The sequence below is a fragment of the Aphis gossypii genome, unplaced genomic scaffold (assembly GCF_020184175.1).
Source record: "Aphis gossypii isolate Hap1 unplaced genomic scaffold, ASM2018417v2 Contig00319, whole genome shotgun sequence".
Lineage (NCBI taxonomy): Eukaryota > Metazoa > Arthropoda > Insecta > Hemiptera > Aphididae > Aphis > Aphis gossypii.
The window spans coordinates 1-17,639 of record NW_026083064.1 but is presented as its reverse complement, the minus strand read 5'-3'; the positions used below and the strand labels follow the sequence as shown (position 1 = coordinate 17,639).

The 17,639-nt window shown below is 28.1% G+C and overlaps 2 protein-coding genes and 2 pseudogenes across 2 annotated transcripts; 1 reads left to right on the top strand and 3 right to left on the bottom strand.

Moving 5' to 3' along the window:
• Positions 1-2,834: 2,834 nt before the first annotated feature.
• Positions 2,835-4,029, bottom strand: LOC126553728 (uncharacterized). The gene is made up of 2 exons (XM_050208849.1): positions 3,735-4,029; positions 2,835-3,517 (listed from the first exon to the last, which is right to left on the bottom strand). The coding sequence occupies exons 1-2, from the start codon at positions 4,027-4,029 to the stop codon at positions 2,835-2,837; spliced, it is 978 nt and encodes a 325-aa protein (XP_050064806.1).
• Positions 4,030-4,845: 816 nt separating this feature from the next.
• Positions 4,846-5,887, bottom strand: LOC126553727 (uncharacterized; annotated as a pseudogene).
• A 1,924-nt stretch (positions 5,888-7,811) lies between these two features.
• Positions 7,812-10,608, bottom strand: LOC114129556 (uncharacterized). The gene is made up of 2 exons (XM_050208854.1): positions 10,350-10,608; positions 7,812-9,793 (listed from the first exon to the last, which is right to left on the bottom strand). The coding sequence occupies exon 2, from the start codon at positions 9,618-9,620 to the stop codon at positions 7,812-7,814; it is 1,809 nt and encodes a 602-aa protein (XP_050064811.1). The 5' UTR covers positions 9,621-9,793; positions 10,350-10,608.
• A 1,202-nt stretch (positions 10,609-11,810) lies between these two features.
• On the top strand, positions 11,811-17,633 carry LOC126553726 (uncharacterized; annotated as a pseudogene).
• Positions 17,634-17,639: the final 6 nt, after the last annotated feature.

Here is a 17,639-nt window from a genome sequence, read left to right as displayed (position 1 = left end):
CCTCTATTAAGAATGAGTTCGCTCCCTTGAAAGTACTACAGTACGCTAATGAAACTTATTTTAGAGGAATAGAATTTTAACGCAATGAATTAAAAACAATATTAATACTTTTATTTTTTATAATAAGTGTTCACATAGTAATCGAGTCTAAGATTATTTTACGACTGACTTATGTACTACGCATTATTCGTTGGCGACGGACGTCATCTTACAAAAGTGCTTACCCATCTAAATTCTACGTTCGCTAATATTATATTACTATAAAGAGAAAAGGTTCCTGTTCCATGTACATCACCCAGTGGAAGGGTAATCGAGTCAGTCTATAAAAGAGCGTACGTTTAATAGTTAAACGCCTCTACAGTTTTGACTTGAATATTGTTACCTTACGACTGCATCTTGTCTCAATCTCCAGCAACGGTACAAAATTATGTATTTAAACTTACCTATATAAGTAATATAAAGCCCAGGGCTTGGAATTTGTAGCATAATATGGATTTTTTTCATAAAACTCCAGGACATAGCTCATTGAATACAAAATCCGATTCATACATCCCAGAGTTCAAATAAAATTTTTTTTGCATTTTCTTATGACATTCGTAAATAATTACGTTTTTGGTTCTTTTTCTTTTGTATTAGTTTTTGTTAATTTTATGTATCTTCGAAATTATTAGAAAATGTACGTACGTATTTATCAATTTAATGTAAAATACAACAGATATATTGCATGTTTTCGTAAATAAAAAATATAAAAATATATAAATATGATATAAACAATAAATATAATAATGTAACGTGCCACGTACAATCAGTTGAATGATGTCGAATCGGAAAGGTTTTGTGGAATAAATGAAACTCTCGAAATTATTCTAAATGTTTTTATTTAAAATTATTCTAAGTCCAATTAATTAATTTAATTAAACTTGTGAAAAATATTCTAAGTCCAGGAGACATAAAATATTAAACTGGGTGACGTGAAGGTGCTTGCTCTAACTCTGGTGGATCACGTCTGAATTGTGCCTAATCTGGGCCCCCTTATATATCGTCCAGTGACTCCCGCGGTACCTTCAGGTCCCTGTTGGTCATCTGCACCTGCATCCGCTTCTACCCACGCTTTGCGTTATCTGAACGATGTCGTGCGTCAATAATATAAATTATGTGCTTGTAATATTCTACCGGGTGAGTGATTACGCACCTAGTATATTCTACCGGGTGGCACCTGGATTATTTGTCATTATTTTCCTGTGGGTAGAAAGCATACGGGCGATGATACTTTCGATTGGTTGTTACCATTTGTTTTTAGATATTAATTTATTATACTCGATCATTACTTGTTTGACTGCTACCCCCTAGCATAACTATATGGGTGTTGTTTGTTATGCCCCTAGTGTTGTGGTTATTATCGGCTACAGTATGTAGTAATTTATGTATTATATTTAATATAAGTATCAGAGCACGTTGCACCTCCCCACGAAAAAAAAGGTTTATGTCTCAAAGACAGAAATCTTTCAAAGTTCAGTACAAAATGGTTAAGTTACAAATTATTACAATATTATAGTGTCTACAATAATTGATTACAAGTTATTGATTATAAGACATACATTACAATTCTCTGTATGCTTTTACATTTAAAGTATTTTCGTTATATAATATGAATATATGATGTACATGTTGTATATATAGTTTTGATTAAATATGGATTGATTACACTTACAAATGGTTAAATAGTTTGATTAAATATTTTGATTATAATATAATTAATGATTAAATGTTAGATTAAATATTTGGTTATATAATTCTATGTTTTAAATATGTTGGTTAGTTTTCTATAATTTATAATTGTGATTACAATAAAATATAGTGTTAGTAAATAGTACAATATAGTGATTATAATTGATTTGATAATTCCAATAAAATATGTGGTTAGTATAATGTGTTGATTACAATAGTTTCTTATATGGTAAATTAATTAATACAAATAATATTTTTACTTATTATAATATATTAGTAATACAAAATCTATAAGTTCCCCACAATTCAAATTTATTTCCATATCCCAATAGTAACTTATTCGTACAGTATGTTTTCTTAAATCTAAGTGTATATATATATATTTATTATCATTCCAGTTTGTATGTTATTTTATTTTATTTACTCAATCAAGATTCGCTGCCCATGGAATGACATACTAATCATTTGAAGTACGTCGTCCACATTGACAACAACCCTAATTGATTAATACGTTTACTTGATCACTCTTACTCATTGGGGATGCCATAGAATCCACCCCATCGATCATATGTCAAATGTTATGTCGATAGGTGTTTCGTACAGCCCCAACCACTTCGTTTTACCTGATCAATTCATTCTAGACATACATTTATCTACTGTAATTCAATATATCCCGTGGATTCTGTATTATTTCGAGGTAATAGTTTAATTCATAACAGTACGGTTCACCAAATTCTCTGTCTATCGCTATATCATACAAAAATCTTTTGGCTGCCTCAATCATTTCCAATATAGTTTCGTCCTCGTAAGGTACGAGTATATTTTCATTAGCGGTAACTATATGAAAATCAAAACAAGCTGTGTAATTATGCCATTCTCCCCGTGTTGGATTAATATGAAATTGCGTTTCTATGTTAAACGATATTGCCGAAGCTAATTGCTCCATTCTATCCATTATGGTTATTATTTATTTCGTAGAGTTGATTTGTATTTATAGAATTATGAATTTCTGAAAAAGAAATTTTACGTTAGTATTTTGATTATTAATGTAACCGTTGTTTTTGTTTTATTATTATTATTATTGTTATTGTTTATATTATATTTTTTTAGAAATGCCTCACTAGATTTTCATATCGCTGTTTCCGTATCACATAATCAAATATACATTTAGTATATTTGACATCCATTCTTGGATCATGCGCATACGTAGTATGGTGTTTCTTTTTACATATTATATCATGGGTCTCTACTAAATTAAGTAGCCTTCCTGCTTTATTATATGTACCGATATCTACTTCGAAAATTATTTCTCTATTGCCTAATTTTTCAAACTGAATATAAAAATTTTTATTGAAATACTTGTCGTAACACGTTATGTTTAGCATAGGATAATGGTCTAAATCTAATCTTTTTAAAATGTTTTTGTCTGAATGTCCGTTCCACACTACTATCACATTTTCCTTATTACCTCTACGTATATAACTGTCAATATATCCCCGTGTTAAGTTATTTTTCGTTGAACTCAAACTCTGCTTCATTTGGTCCAGACAAGCATCTCTCAGATCAGTTTTTACTCTGAACACTCTTTTTATCTCTCTTATTGCCACCTGAAGCTCCGTCTCACCCATAGGTCGAGCTTCTTCGTTAAGTGGTAGCAAAAGAGGTCGTCCTTTCAGTTTCCTAATCTTAAATCGGTCTAAGCTATTGGATATAGCTCCGGAGATGACAACCATGCTTGTCTTGTTCACCATTGAGAGCTCGAAGTCCATAATTATGAATTTATGTGTCTCTTTTCTGTATAATTAAACATTTTGTGTTAGTGATTGTATTTTTATATTTATTATTTATACATTTATTACATACTCATATATTTATGTGATTGTTAATAACTTATATTATTACTACTAAGTTATATTATATTATTAATATTATTCCTTATTATATCTAAATATCTATATATTTAATTTATACATTTTATTGTTCTTTTAGTAAGGGCGGCATATTACTTAGGGCTAGCCTATCTGGTGTGTCACCTAGTAGCTTTTCCTTAACCCCATTCCCTTTTGCCGATGACGTCACATGTATGACTTCTCTTTCTTTATTCGATATATCGTTATCCAAAGTTCTTGTTCGATGGCCTATGGCCCTCATAGTGGTCAGTTTGCATTTATAACTTATGTATATAAACGCCAAAAGAAACATGGAGAATACTAATAATGCTATAATTGCATACATCATTAATGAGTTGTTATTACTTTGTACTTCCACTCCGGACTGTCTGAGTATTTCCTCGTCTATCATTTTTTCTGGGAATCGGACATTTCGGCACGGCTGTTTCGGCACGGCAGTTTCGGCACGGCAGTTTCGGCACGGCTGTTTCGGCGCGAAGATATATCGGCGCTGGAAATTTCGGCGCGAGGAAATTTCGGCGCGTCGTTTTTTTTTAAAATTAACTATTACTATCACTATTATGAAAAATAATCTTAATAAAATTGTCAATAGTATAATCCTACCAAATATAGCTGTTATCGTATAACGTAAAAACCGATTATATAGGTAAGATAAAGGTGTAGATTATTAACCCACATAAAATCTAAAAATACAAAACAAATAATAATATATCATTATTTGAATATTACAATACATTTTAAAAATACAAAATAAATAAATAGTATATTAATAATTCATCATTATTCCAATATTATAATAAATTTTAAAAATACAAAATAAATAATATAATAATAAAGTTTTATATGTTTAATAATACATGATTACATGGTTAAAATATAAATTATGATAGCGATTCCCTTTAAACAGTCAAAAAAAAAAAAAAGGAATTCATAATACTTTAAAAATGTTAATAATATATACAATTGAAATTTATTTTAAAGAAATATTAAAATAAATAAACAGTATATTAATAATTCATCATTATTCCAATATTATAATACATTTTAAAAATACAAAATAAATAATATAATAATAAAGTTTTATATGTTTAGTAATACATAATTACATGGTTAAAATATAAATTATGATAGCAATTCCCTTTAAATAGTTAAAAAAAAAAAATGAATTAATAATACTTTAAAAATGTTAATAATATACAATTTAAATTTATTTTAAAGAAATATTATGAGCGATTCCCTTTAAATAATCCATACTATTTCTTATATTATATTCACTAACTATTTTATGTAATCGATGATTTAGGTCGGTATATTTTTTTAATTTTTTAGGGGGACTCCCTCCAGCAGTTAGTTGCGCCATAAAAACATCGTGGCCTGTTTGAACCCTTCTTAGGCAATTTATAAATGTCTAAATTGTTGGGCCACACACTCCCATTTCGATATTCAACCTCCTATTTGCTGCCTCGGCATGATTATTTGTCCTATTTTCTGAATTTAAGACTCTATCATATAAATTCCAAATTTCTGGAGGGAAGCGCGCATTTCTTCTTCCCCGACCATTACGGTTAATTCGACCTATATAATTATCTTCAAACCATTCTAATAAATTATTTAATTCCTCATCAAGATGTTGAGCTAATAAATCAACTGCAAAATCAAGATCTTCTATTTTTACAAATGCTAATGAAATTATCATTTTAACTGATATAGAAAAATCAGCGTCATTGTTATATCGAGTTGTGAGATTTAATGCACCAACTTGCTTTTTAAAATTGTTCGACAAATGAAATAAACAACCATATATTTTAACATTGGGAAATGCTTTTTTTATTGATTTTATGGCCGCTTGTTCAAAATCGCATGAAATTGATTTAGGATTTATAGCCGGTCTTAAATTTTTCAACATTAAAAACATATGTTCATATGTTACTGATTGTTTATCGGGGAGTAAAATATAAACCATAGGCAGTATACCATGTAAATATTCAGCTAATATTACATATACTTGACTAAATAATGGAGGTGCAACTTTAAATGTACCATCCATGTACCAAACGCTCGAATTTTCCAAAATATCAAGGCTCTTAGATCGAGAAAAAATTAATATTCTATTAGAACCTGGACCACTATCACTTTGTAAAAATATTTCCTCATTACCGTTTGATGGAGAATACATAGTATACGCGGGTGGGATGTCTAGTGTAGTTAGGTCGACTGGATTATGTGGTGCCATTTGGATTTCTTGACGTTTTCGCCGAATCGTTTTTTTTAAAGTTGAATTATTTGGCAAAGTGGCCTGAATTCAAACAACAAAGAATATCTTTTTAAATAATTTAATAAAAATATATATATGTATAATATAATATTTTTTTTTTAATTAGCTTTTATATGCTAAACTACATTATCGTTCCTAAAATTAAATTAACGGGCCTAGTAAAAACAAAAAGCTGTCTGAAATTTGTACTTACTTTAGCTGCTTCGGATAAAGGTCCAACACATTCGTTTATTACAACTGATGTAGGCTCCATTGTTTGAAGTGCATGTGTCTTAATTTTTGTAATTGCAGCCTCTACTTCTATTTTAGCCGCTTCAGAATCATGAGTGTGGTCGTTAATTTTTTTTTGTATAATATAATCATCGATTCCTGTATGAATTTGACAATTACACATATCTTTATTGCGACACCTCCAAAATCGCTTTGTACGGTTAAAATTAAATTTGTCGAAAATATACATGAAACCGTCTTGTACAAAAATTTCACGTCCGCGCCCACATAGCATTTTGTAACATTAAACATTACAGGAATATTAAACACCCATTATGTATTTAATATGTATATTGTAATACTCCAGTAGTATTCTAGTAATATCACAATAAGAATATTAATTTTCTAATACTATTATAATATTGAATTAATGCTAAGAGCAAAGTGTTTATTAACAATTATAGTTTTAATGTTATACAAGGGTTAATTTAAAACTACAAACAGAACATTATAAATTATACTTTACTTTAAGGTTTTACGTGTATTTAAATTTCAACATTTTAAGGCCACCTATAAATAAACATTATCCAAGCATTATTATATACATTTATAGGTTTTTCTATGATTAATGATTATACATTGTATCATAGCTATAGGTAATAGAAGATTGCAGGGTAAATATTTGAATATATAATAGGTAAAAGGAGCTTTTAGGAGAATATGAGTTTTCTCACATTTTTTTTTATAATAGGTAGGTAGGTACCTACTTTTGTAGTATCTACCTATGATTTATTGGTGTTGGACTAAGTTTTAATAAGAGTTAATAGGTATATATAATTTTTATAATTCAATATTGTTGCATTTTTAGTACCTATAATACCTATAGGTGATAATAATGTGATATGATTCTATCATAATAGATTATAATAAATATTATTAAATACCATATTATATTTGTTTGCAAATTGCAATATTGTAAATAATAATGAAAGAGAATAGGGTAGATACAATATTTTAATTCTGAAGAAATATAATATATAGTCACATGACTTTTTAAATCATATTAAACTCCCCCTTGCAGTACATTTTATAATTTTAAAAGGTAACACATAAAAATGAATAAGTATTAACAGTAGTACCTACTCAATATTAAACAATTTACAATTCACACTTTTTCATTGTGATAATAAAAAGACAAATAAAAACTAAGTTGTTAACCAGCATTTCGTCAAGTAAAATCATACCTTCAATAGCTATACATTCAAACTGTCAAAGTACCTAGGCTTCTATAATAGTTCTATAACTATTAAATATATATTATTTTAATTAAAAAATAATATAATTTCAAAAAAAGAATACAATAAATTAAAAAAGTGTTACATAAACTAAAATTATATTAATCAAGTCCAATAAGTGGCAATAACAAATATATAATATATATGCATAATTATTATGCACACATTAACTGGTAGGTAATTAATCTTGTATTAATATTATTAAATTATAATTATTAAAATACTAGTGTATATAAACGTAAAATTCACATATTACATTATATTATTATTGATATTAAAAATTATTATAAGTAGATATAATATCATTTATCAATATAAATTTATGTATCAAACAATCAAACCCATTTTTAACTATATAAAAAAAAAAAACATAACTTACCTAATATTATTAAATTATAGTGTATGTAATATTGGTATTACAATAGCTGACTGCTTATCATCTAAAGTTTTAAGAAAAATAAATTTGCATACAATTTGTGTAATTGGCAATTGTATCAAATTATCACAATAGCTATTAGTTATTGAAACTATTCCCAGTTTTGAACTTGAAATAGGTTGATTATAAAATAAAGATGTATCATAAAAAGTATATCCTATTAAAATACATTCATTTTTAGTGTCTTCTATATTTTTGATTATATTTACTACTTTGAAAACGGTTTTTTCAACTGTCTGTACATAACAATCTTTTTCATTACATCTTATTTCCATGTTTTTCAATTTTACTATTTTATATTGATTGACATTTTTAGACATTAATGGTATTGGTAATGGGCCATCATGGTGAGGTTGTTTAAATAAAAATGAATCTTTATTAAATACATTTGAATTTTGAGTATTCAAATACTTAGTTTCTTCATTATAACGTTTAACAGCTTGTTGTAGTGGTTGATGACTTTTCCTTAAATATTTTTTTAATACTGACATGTGATTCTCAAAGGGAAATGCACTACAGTTATCTAATGGCCCAAAATTAATGTAATCATCACAGATATGTTCCAATGCATGAATATTATGAGAAATAAATTGTTCACCATATATCTTACTAAACGTTTTGATAAAATAGTTTAGTAGCTCTCTACAAAATGTTAAATACCGATCACTTATATTTGGAGTTAAAAGTAATCTCATGCTAACATGCAAACATAGAAAATTCAAGTAACATTTTTTATTTATAATATACTTTAATACGACAGGACCAAAGTATAATAAAAACATTCTCAGCTCAGTGGCTTTCCATCGGTTGAATTCATCCAAACCCCGTGGTTTTCGTTGAAAATCAACAGGTGTATATTGTTTCATACTTAATAATAAAATACTCAATTCTGTGCTTTTTCTGCTGCCAATACGATTAATTAGTGGACCTTTTAACCACAGGTTTATCATTTTTTTCATAACACCGAGACAGATGAGATGCATGTAGTCAAGACTAAATGATTTAATAATATCTATGCCGGGTATGTCTGTAATAATAGAAAGAGACATTCCAATATGATGTTCTTCATTTTGTTTAGTTATAAAGTTCTCATGAGTTCTTTTTGTACAGTTAAGATCTGGAAAACACACTCTGTGTCCTGTATAATTTCCTTCAACAAAACACCTCGAACATGAAAAAAACCCACTGTGACTTTTTGTTTTCAGAATATATGATTTGGCCGGTACGTCACATACAAATACATCCATTATAACTTTTAACTTGTACAAAATGCCTTTTTTATTTTGTACTTCTATTCCATTTGTAATTAAATCACTAATTTCCAGAACAAAATCGTGCATGAATACATTACTTTCTGTTGGTTTTTCATTTCCCCAGTATATACCGACAGGAAATACAACTTGGGAATGTGGCCTTATGTAGCATAATATCGGCCAAAAAGTACTTTTTGAACTTTTTGTTAACGGCAGCCCGTCAATACCCACAACTAATTTAATAACGCCATTACTATCATCCGTGAAATCGTAATGATTTTTTATACCACTTTTTATACCAAAATGGTAGTAAAAACCGGGAGGTACTTCTTTAAGTATGATTTTACTATTAGAAATATCAGTTTTCAATAAGGTTCTGGCGTCTATTGGAAGAGAAGAATCATATGAAGACTTAAGAATTACCAACAAATCAGAAATTGCAGCATGTGTTATTCGGTGTTTTATACTCCATTCTGCTAGTTTATTTCGAATAGAGCCCACTTCTGTACTCATATTATTTGTAAAGTTTTCATCAAATTCTTCATCACTTGAGCTACAACTTTCTAAATCAAGTGCATCATCTTCATCAGAAAAATCAAATGTATCTGAAATATTTTCTGATTCTGGCTTACTGCTCGTCGAACAACTTGGAATATTTTCTACATCATATAACTTGGATGATGATTCTACAAATAAAATAAATAAATTCCAATTTGAAAAATACTGTGAGAGGAGTTGCTTTGTCTTATCATATACCTAAACTATTATATTACTGCAAGAACATATAGTTCAATTTTTATCAGTTTAACTAATATATTAATGTTGTACAATTAATTGTATACAAAATTAATTGAATGCATTTAAATTTTAGTTTAATGACTTTTCTGATTTTTATAATTGAATAACTATATTTAGTATTTAACTTTTGGTAAACGGACGTTTCGCCCCCGCCGTTTCGTCCCCGTCAAAAAAACCAATCCACGGACGTTTCGTCCCCGGTAATTTTTAAGATAGGACGTTTCGTCCCGGAGAGTTATAAGACATAGGACTTTAGTCCCCGGCATATTTTGATTAAAAGACATTCGGTTCTCAGGTTTCTTAAATCGTTATTATTTATTAATTTTTAAGTAGTTTTATAATCTTTAAGTATTTAAAAAATATGTAGGAATGTCACTATTATCCAATTATTTTAAATCATTAGAAGGATTAGACGATATCTTGGTGTATTTTGATTCAACTTACGTCAACGGAACTTACAAATCCACAATAACGGAGTAGGTACGGTACAACTCGCTTTCTACGACATCCACCAATATTTTTACCACACATGTGGAACGTTTACAACGTCACAAAAGAAGGCTATGGTCGGATCAACAACGTGTCAGAAAGGTTCAACAAAAAATTAAAAAATATTGTAAGAATTAAACATCCTAATTTATATATATTTATCGAATCAATACAGATGTGCAATGCGTCTGCAACGACTGCATTGATACAAAAACAAAATGAATTAATAAATGTACTGAAAATACTGAAACTACAGTAATTTTGTACAACATTTAAATATAATAACCATAGTGACATTTTATATTATTTAAAAAAAATAAGTCAGTTGACCTAAAAATGTATTCATTTATTCATTTTTACGAAATTCAATATGACTTAATATAATTGTGATTTATTTAAATTTTGACTATTTGTAATTATATTGTGTGAATATTGAATATGTATTTGTAATTTTGTAGTATTGTCATTTAAAATTAAATTGTTCATTTAAAATTAAAGTACTTATCAAAATATGGTGGGGAGTAAACGTCCTATGTCTAATAACTCTCCGGGATGAAACGTCCTATCTTAAAAATTGCCGGGGACGAAACGTCCGGGGACTGGTTTTTTTGACGGGGACGAAACGGCGGGGGTGAAACGTCCGCGATTCTTAACTTTTATATTATTTAAATAGGTTGAAAAGGTAATGATAAAAATTAACTTTATAATAATAAAGGTTTCTTATGTAGGATCAACGTTAAGATCATTAAATTAAATTTTGTTTAATTATATTAACTAGTAAATAAATATTTTGTTGAAATCTATTAAACTGTTCACATCATAACATTAATATGTCTTATTGCGCACAAGCTACAATAACACTACATTAAGTGTCTACTAAATTATTTTGTCTAGAATTAAATTAATCCAACCTTTCATAGGTATTAGGTAATAATAGAAAAAATAATACTAATAACAATGAAATTAAATTATAAGTATAGGACATAGGTATTAGGTACAGTCTCCGCTCTGAACCATTCGTATTCAATAATGTAATAGGTATTAGCCATTAGGTACCTGTTGTAACTAACGGTGTTTCAATGGATTCCTCTTCTAGGTCATTTATGAGACCAAAACTAACATCTTCGTTTTCAAAATCTTGTGTCATATCGACAAGTTCTTCACGAACACGTCTTTTTTTACTAGTTTGGCTTCTATGGCTCATTTTTAAAATCGCCCAACTACAATAAATAGCGTATTTAAATAAATAATATACCTAGAACAAAATATTATTTAGTCCCTTAGACCATTATAATAATTATAATTATATATAATATAATATATGCTAGTATGCTGTGTACATTTTACGTATTGTACGCCGTATGTAAGAAGTAATCAACTTATCAACATGATAATCAAAGATATTATGTGATTTATAAAGACAAAATATTAAGAATATTCCCATTGGCCGTTATCGTTTATCGGAGCTGGTTCGATGGCGCGGTGGCGGGTAGCGGAAATGACATGGGGAAAAAGTTAAATACCCACAGAGCACAGGTCACAGTCCACACTCCACACGCACTACGCAGTACGGACTACGGACTACGGATTACTTTATACTATTTGCTTACGATATTCTGTTGTCAATTATTTTCATTATTGTCACTTCACTCATAAGTATTAAGTTATACTGTTATAGACTCTTGTTCACTTTGCGCGTACCGTAAAGGTCGTCGATAACGTCACGTCGTCATTTTCATTTTTATACCTAGTGTACTGTGTTTAATATTTTCGGATGTTCGCGAATAACTTATATATTTTATTATAATATGGATGAGTTAAGGTAAGATCATTTTTATAATATTAATATCGCAAAATGTAGTAACATTACTAAATGTTACTAATATTATTTAATTATTACCTATACCCTGTTTCAAAAGAGAATTATTATACCAGATCTACGTAAGAAAACGGGTTTTTCCCGTGGCCGCCTGGTATGATGTTCTCTTTTGAAACGGTGTATACCTATTAAGGTTTTTACTTTTATTAGATATTATTATTAATATTATTAATAGTAATAGTAATAAATTAAGAATTGTTTTATTTTAATAACATGTTGTATTTACCTAATTATCTTCAAATTATTAGGCATTATAAACATGCTGCGTGTTTGTACCTGGCTGGGCAATCTATATACAACACACGTTCTTTCGCATTAAATTATTATTTACCTATAAAAAAATAAATGTAATTTATTTTGTGCCATGCGTATACGGTTATACAAATAGCAAAATATTGTTATACTATGTAGGTAGTTTGGATAGACTGGTATGAATGTTGCCAACTAGCTAAATGTTTGTACAAGTAAACATTTTTGCAACATTTAATTTTTTTTTTTAAACTATATCAAAAATGACAATTTGAATACCTATTTACAGGTATATTGTTATTAAATGTAGGTATGCAAACTTTTTGGTTAAAAACATATGAATTAACAATTTATTGTGAAAATAATACCCATTTAAGAAACTTAATTTATTTTATAATTTTATGTTTATCTTATATATTACTATAGAAAATATGTTATTGTGGAATTTACTGATGGAATACAGATTGTCCCTAAACGTTGGATCACTCCAACATTGGATCAATCCTATTTTCCACCAGTTGACCATCAACTAACAAAAAGAAAATATGATAAGATGGTTATGGATGATGATATAATGCCCAATGATGATTGGGAGAAATATAATTTCATAAATATCATGTCTTCTGCTGGTAAGTTTTAATTGAGATAAGGACATCATAATTGGTTCGACAGAAAAAATAATTATATTTAAAAATGTTTTAGATGATTTACAAAAATGTAAAGATAGACTAACTAGAGTTGAAACTAGGACTGACATTAATACAGAAACTGATGAAGAATGTGCTAAGAAAAACAGGAAAAAACGGTGTGCCAGAAAAATATTTGATGCCATAAAAAAGTTTCCAGGAAAATCTGCGAAAAAACCATTGCTTAGAACACCTGATGATGACGATTGCCCTGTTCTAATGGATTCAGAAGATTCAGGTTAGTTTTGTGTTGCTAATATTTTGTTAAGAACTAAAACCAAAAGTAATAATATGTATAATTATCAAGGATGGGCAGTTAAGTTAATTTAACTTTTAAACTTAATAAGTTATTTTTTTTATGTTTATTAACTTAAGGAGATTTTGAATTAACTTTAGATTAACTTGAGTTAATTTTACGTTTAAACAAGTTAAGTTAATTTCAATTTTAATTTTTATGTAAATGCAATAAGTTTTCAAATTTGTTTAAAATATAAATACTTATATTATCAAACTACAAATATTATCAATGTCCGTTATTTTTCGCCATCGTCGCCAGCTGGCGGTTATAGTTATAGATATTCCTATAAATTATTATTATTATATTATACTTATTAAGAATTAATATCTGTATAGTAGATAACGCTGGGCGAACTAGACTTTTCTTGATTTATAATGTTATTTTATTATTATATAATTGAAAATAATGAGCATCTAATACTTAGGAATATTTGCAGAAAAACAATACATACAAATTGCTAGTACACATTCGAATATTTTATAAGTATGCTAACAAACTTTGTACAGAAACCTTTTGGAACACATATAATAGTTCTTTGGTCTAATGACTTGAACAATTTTATAGGTACCGATTATTTTAATTTTACCTTTATGAAAACAAGAAACTTTTTTTTTTAACTAACTTGACTTGAGTTAAAAAGTTAATATTAAATGTTGGTTAACTCTTAACTTAGTTCAATTAATAGAAAATGTTGAATTAACTTTTAACTATTACCTTGATTTTGATTTTAATTTAACTTAACTTAACTGAGTTAAAAAATATTGTTAACTTGCCCAGCCTTGATAATTATACAGCCTTGAGTATTCTAAAATTAAAATGGTTACTATATTATAAACTATAGTTGCATAAGCACTTGCAGGTTGTTTAGAGCTAACATAATATTATGTTCTACCTAAATAATAATATTATTATACAAGTCAATAAAAAATAAAATACATCCTACTTGTATGTTAATATGTTGTATCCTATCCTACTTACAATGTTGTATATTTGTAAGACTGAGACAACACAAAATTATCTAATACTAATTTTTATTTAATTTCTAGAATATGAATCTCAGAAAAGCAGCGAACTGACTAATTTAAAGTCTCCTAAAAAAGGAAAACAAACCCACAGATCTCCATATAACCATAATATGTTGAATGCTGATGATGATTATAACATGATTTCCAATGGTGGTGGTGAGTGTTACATATTATACTCGAGAAATACAAAATTATCTAATACTAATTTTTATTTAATTCTAGAATATGAATCTCAGAAAAGCAGCGAACTGACTAATTTAAAGTCTCCTAAAAAAGGAAAACAAACCCACAGATCTCCATATAACCATAATATGTTGAATGCTGATGATGATTATAACATGATTTCCAATGGTGGTGGTGAGTGTTACATATTATACTCGAGAAATACAAAATTATCTAATACTAATTTTTATTTAATTTCTAGAATATGAATCTCAGAAAAGCAGCGAACTGACTAATTTAAAGTCTCCTAAAAAAGGAAAACAAACCCACAGATCTCCATATAACCATAATATGTTGAATGCTGATGATGATTATAACATGATTTCCAATGGTGGTGGTGAGTGTTACATATTATACTCGAGAAATACAAAATTATCTTATAATCAATTTAATTTTAATGTCTAGAGTATTTATCTCAGGAGAGCAGCGAACAGACTAATTTAAAGTCTCCTAAAAAAGGAAAACAAACCTACAGATCTCCATATAACCATAATATGTTGAATGCTGATGATGATTATAACATGATTTCCAATGGTGGTGGTGGTGAGTGTTACATACTATATTCGAGAAATACAAAATTATCTTATAATCAATTTAATTTTAATGTCTAGAGTATTATCTCAGAAGAGCAGCGAACAGACTAATTTAAAGTCTCCTAAAAAAGGAAAACAAACCTACAGATCTCCATATAACCATAATATGTTGAATGCTGATGATGATTATAACATGATTTCCAATGGTGGTGGTGAGTGTTACATACTATACTCGAGAAATACAAAATTATCTTATAATCAATTTAATTTTAATGTCTAGAGTATTTATCTCAGAAGAGCAGCGAACAGACTAATTTAAAGTCTCCTAAAAAAGGAAAACAAACCTACAGATCTCCATATAACCATAATATGTTGAATGCTGATGATGATTATAACATGATTTCCAATGGTGGTGGTGAGTGTTACATACTATATTCGAGAAATACAAAATTATCTTATAATCAATTTAATTTTAATGTCTAGAGTATTTATCTCAGAAGAGCAGCGAACAGACTAATTTAAAGTCTCCTAAAAAAGGAAAACAAACCTACAGATCTCCATATAACCATAATATGTTGAATGCTGATGATGATTATACATGATTTCCAATGGTGGTGGTGAGTGTTACATACTATACTCGAGAAATACAAAATTATCTTATAATCAATTTAATTTTAATGTCTAGAGTATTTATCTCAGAAGAGCAGCGAACAGACTATTTAAAGTCTCCTAAAAAAGGAAAACAACCTACAGATCTCCATATAACCATAATATGTTGAATGCTGATGATGATTATAACATGATTTCCAATGGTGGTGGTGAGTGTTACATACTATATTCGAGAAATACAAAATTATCTTATAATCAATTTAATTTTAATGTCTAGAGTATTTATCTCAGAAGAGCAGCGAACAGACTAATTTAAAGTCTCCTAAAAAAGGAAAACAAACCTACAGATCTCCATATAATCATAATATGTTGAATGCTGATGATGATTATAACATGATTTCCAATGGTGGTGGTGAGTGTTACATACTATACTCGAGAAATACAAAATTATCTTATAATCAATTTAATTTTAATGTCTAGAGTATTTATCTCAGAAGAGCAGCGAACAGACTAATTTAAAGTCTCCTAAAAAAGGAAAACAAACCTACAGATCTCCATATAACCATAATATGTTGAATGCTGATGATGATTATAACATGATTTCCAATGGTGGTGGTGAGTGTTACATACTATATTCGAGAAATACAAAATTATCTTATAATCAATTTTATTTTAATGTCTAGAGTATTTATCTCAGAAGAGCAGCGAACAGACTAATTTAAAGTCTCCTAAAAAAGGAAAACAAATAACCCACAGATCTCCATATAACCATAATATGTTCAATGCTTATTCCCATTCTCCCAAAAAACGATTTTCGACTCAACAAATGCTGAATGGTCTACCGCCTGGTAAATTTATAAATTGATCATTATTATAACTATAACAACATAAAATGTGTATATTATATATATTTATTTTATTAATATTTTAAAAACTAGACCTTATACAATAACGTGAAACAAAATTCCTTTTTAATTTATTGCTTTAATAATAGAGACAATTAAAAATAGGGAATAGAGATTGAAAAGTTAAGATACATAGTACTAAAAGTATGTGTTATGATAATAAATGATGAACATGAAGAACTATAATACATAAGCATAATATACATATTTAAGCTATTTTTTGTATAGGTATTTAGTTTTTTATGCATACAAATATAATATGATATATCAAGCATCATGCATAATATAGATATATGTATTAATACGTTTTATTAATGATTATTAATGCCTAGAAATAACCAAATATTTTTATATTTATACATTTTTATTTAATTTAATTAATATTCATACTTAGATGTGTGTTTGAGAAAACTTTTGGCCAATCAAGTTGTTATGAAAATTGAATTGAAATCCATCAATGAACAATTAAAGAAAATAACTGCATCTAAGGATAAACACTTGGATATCGAAAAAGAAGACTTCTCAAATTTAGACTGCTTGTTTCCTTTAGAAAGTGAGAACGATCTAATAAACATTGAAAATCAAATTCAAAGTTCTCCAACTTATAGAAAAAAATTGGTTAGTAAGCACTTCTTGGTTTTTTATTATTTGGTAAATTCATTAACAATAGCTCCTAATATATTTCTCAGGTAAAAGAGTTATCCTTGTCTGGAGGATCGAAAGTAAAAATCATACTAGCAAGAATTTTAAACAAACTATTCAAAGATGAACTGCTTCAAAATTACTCCTACTTTGGCAGGAACAAAAAAAAAAAGAAATTTTCCAGCCTCTCAATATGC

Bases quoted from the DNA above. Each gene is read 5' to 3' on its own strand.
- LOC126553728 (XM_050208849.1), bottom strand. From the start codon at position 4,029: ATGATAGACGAGGAAATACTCAGACAGTCCGGAGTGGAAGTACAAAGT. The intron at 3,518-3,734 runs GTAATATGCCGC...TATACAGAAAAG, and splicing joins ACCAGATAGGCTAGCCCTAA to AGACACATAAATTCATAATT.
- LOC114129556 (XM_050208854.1), bottom strand. From the start codon at position 9,620: ATGAGTACAGAAGTGGGCTCTATTCGAAATAAACTAGCAGAATGGAGT.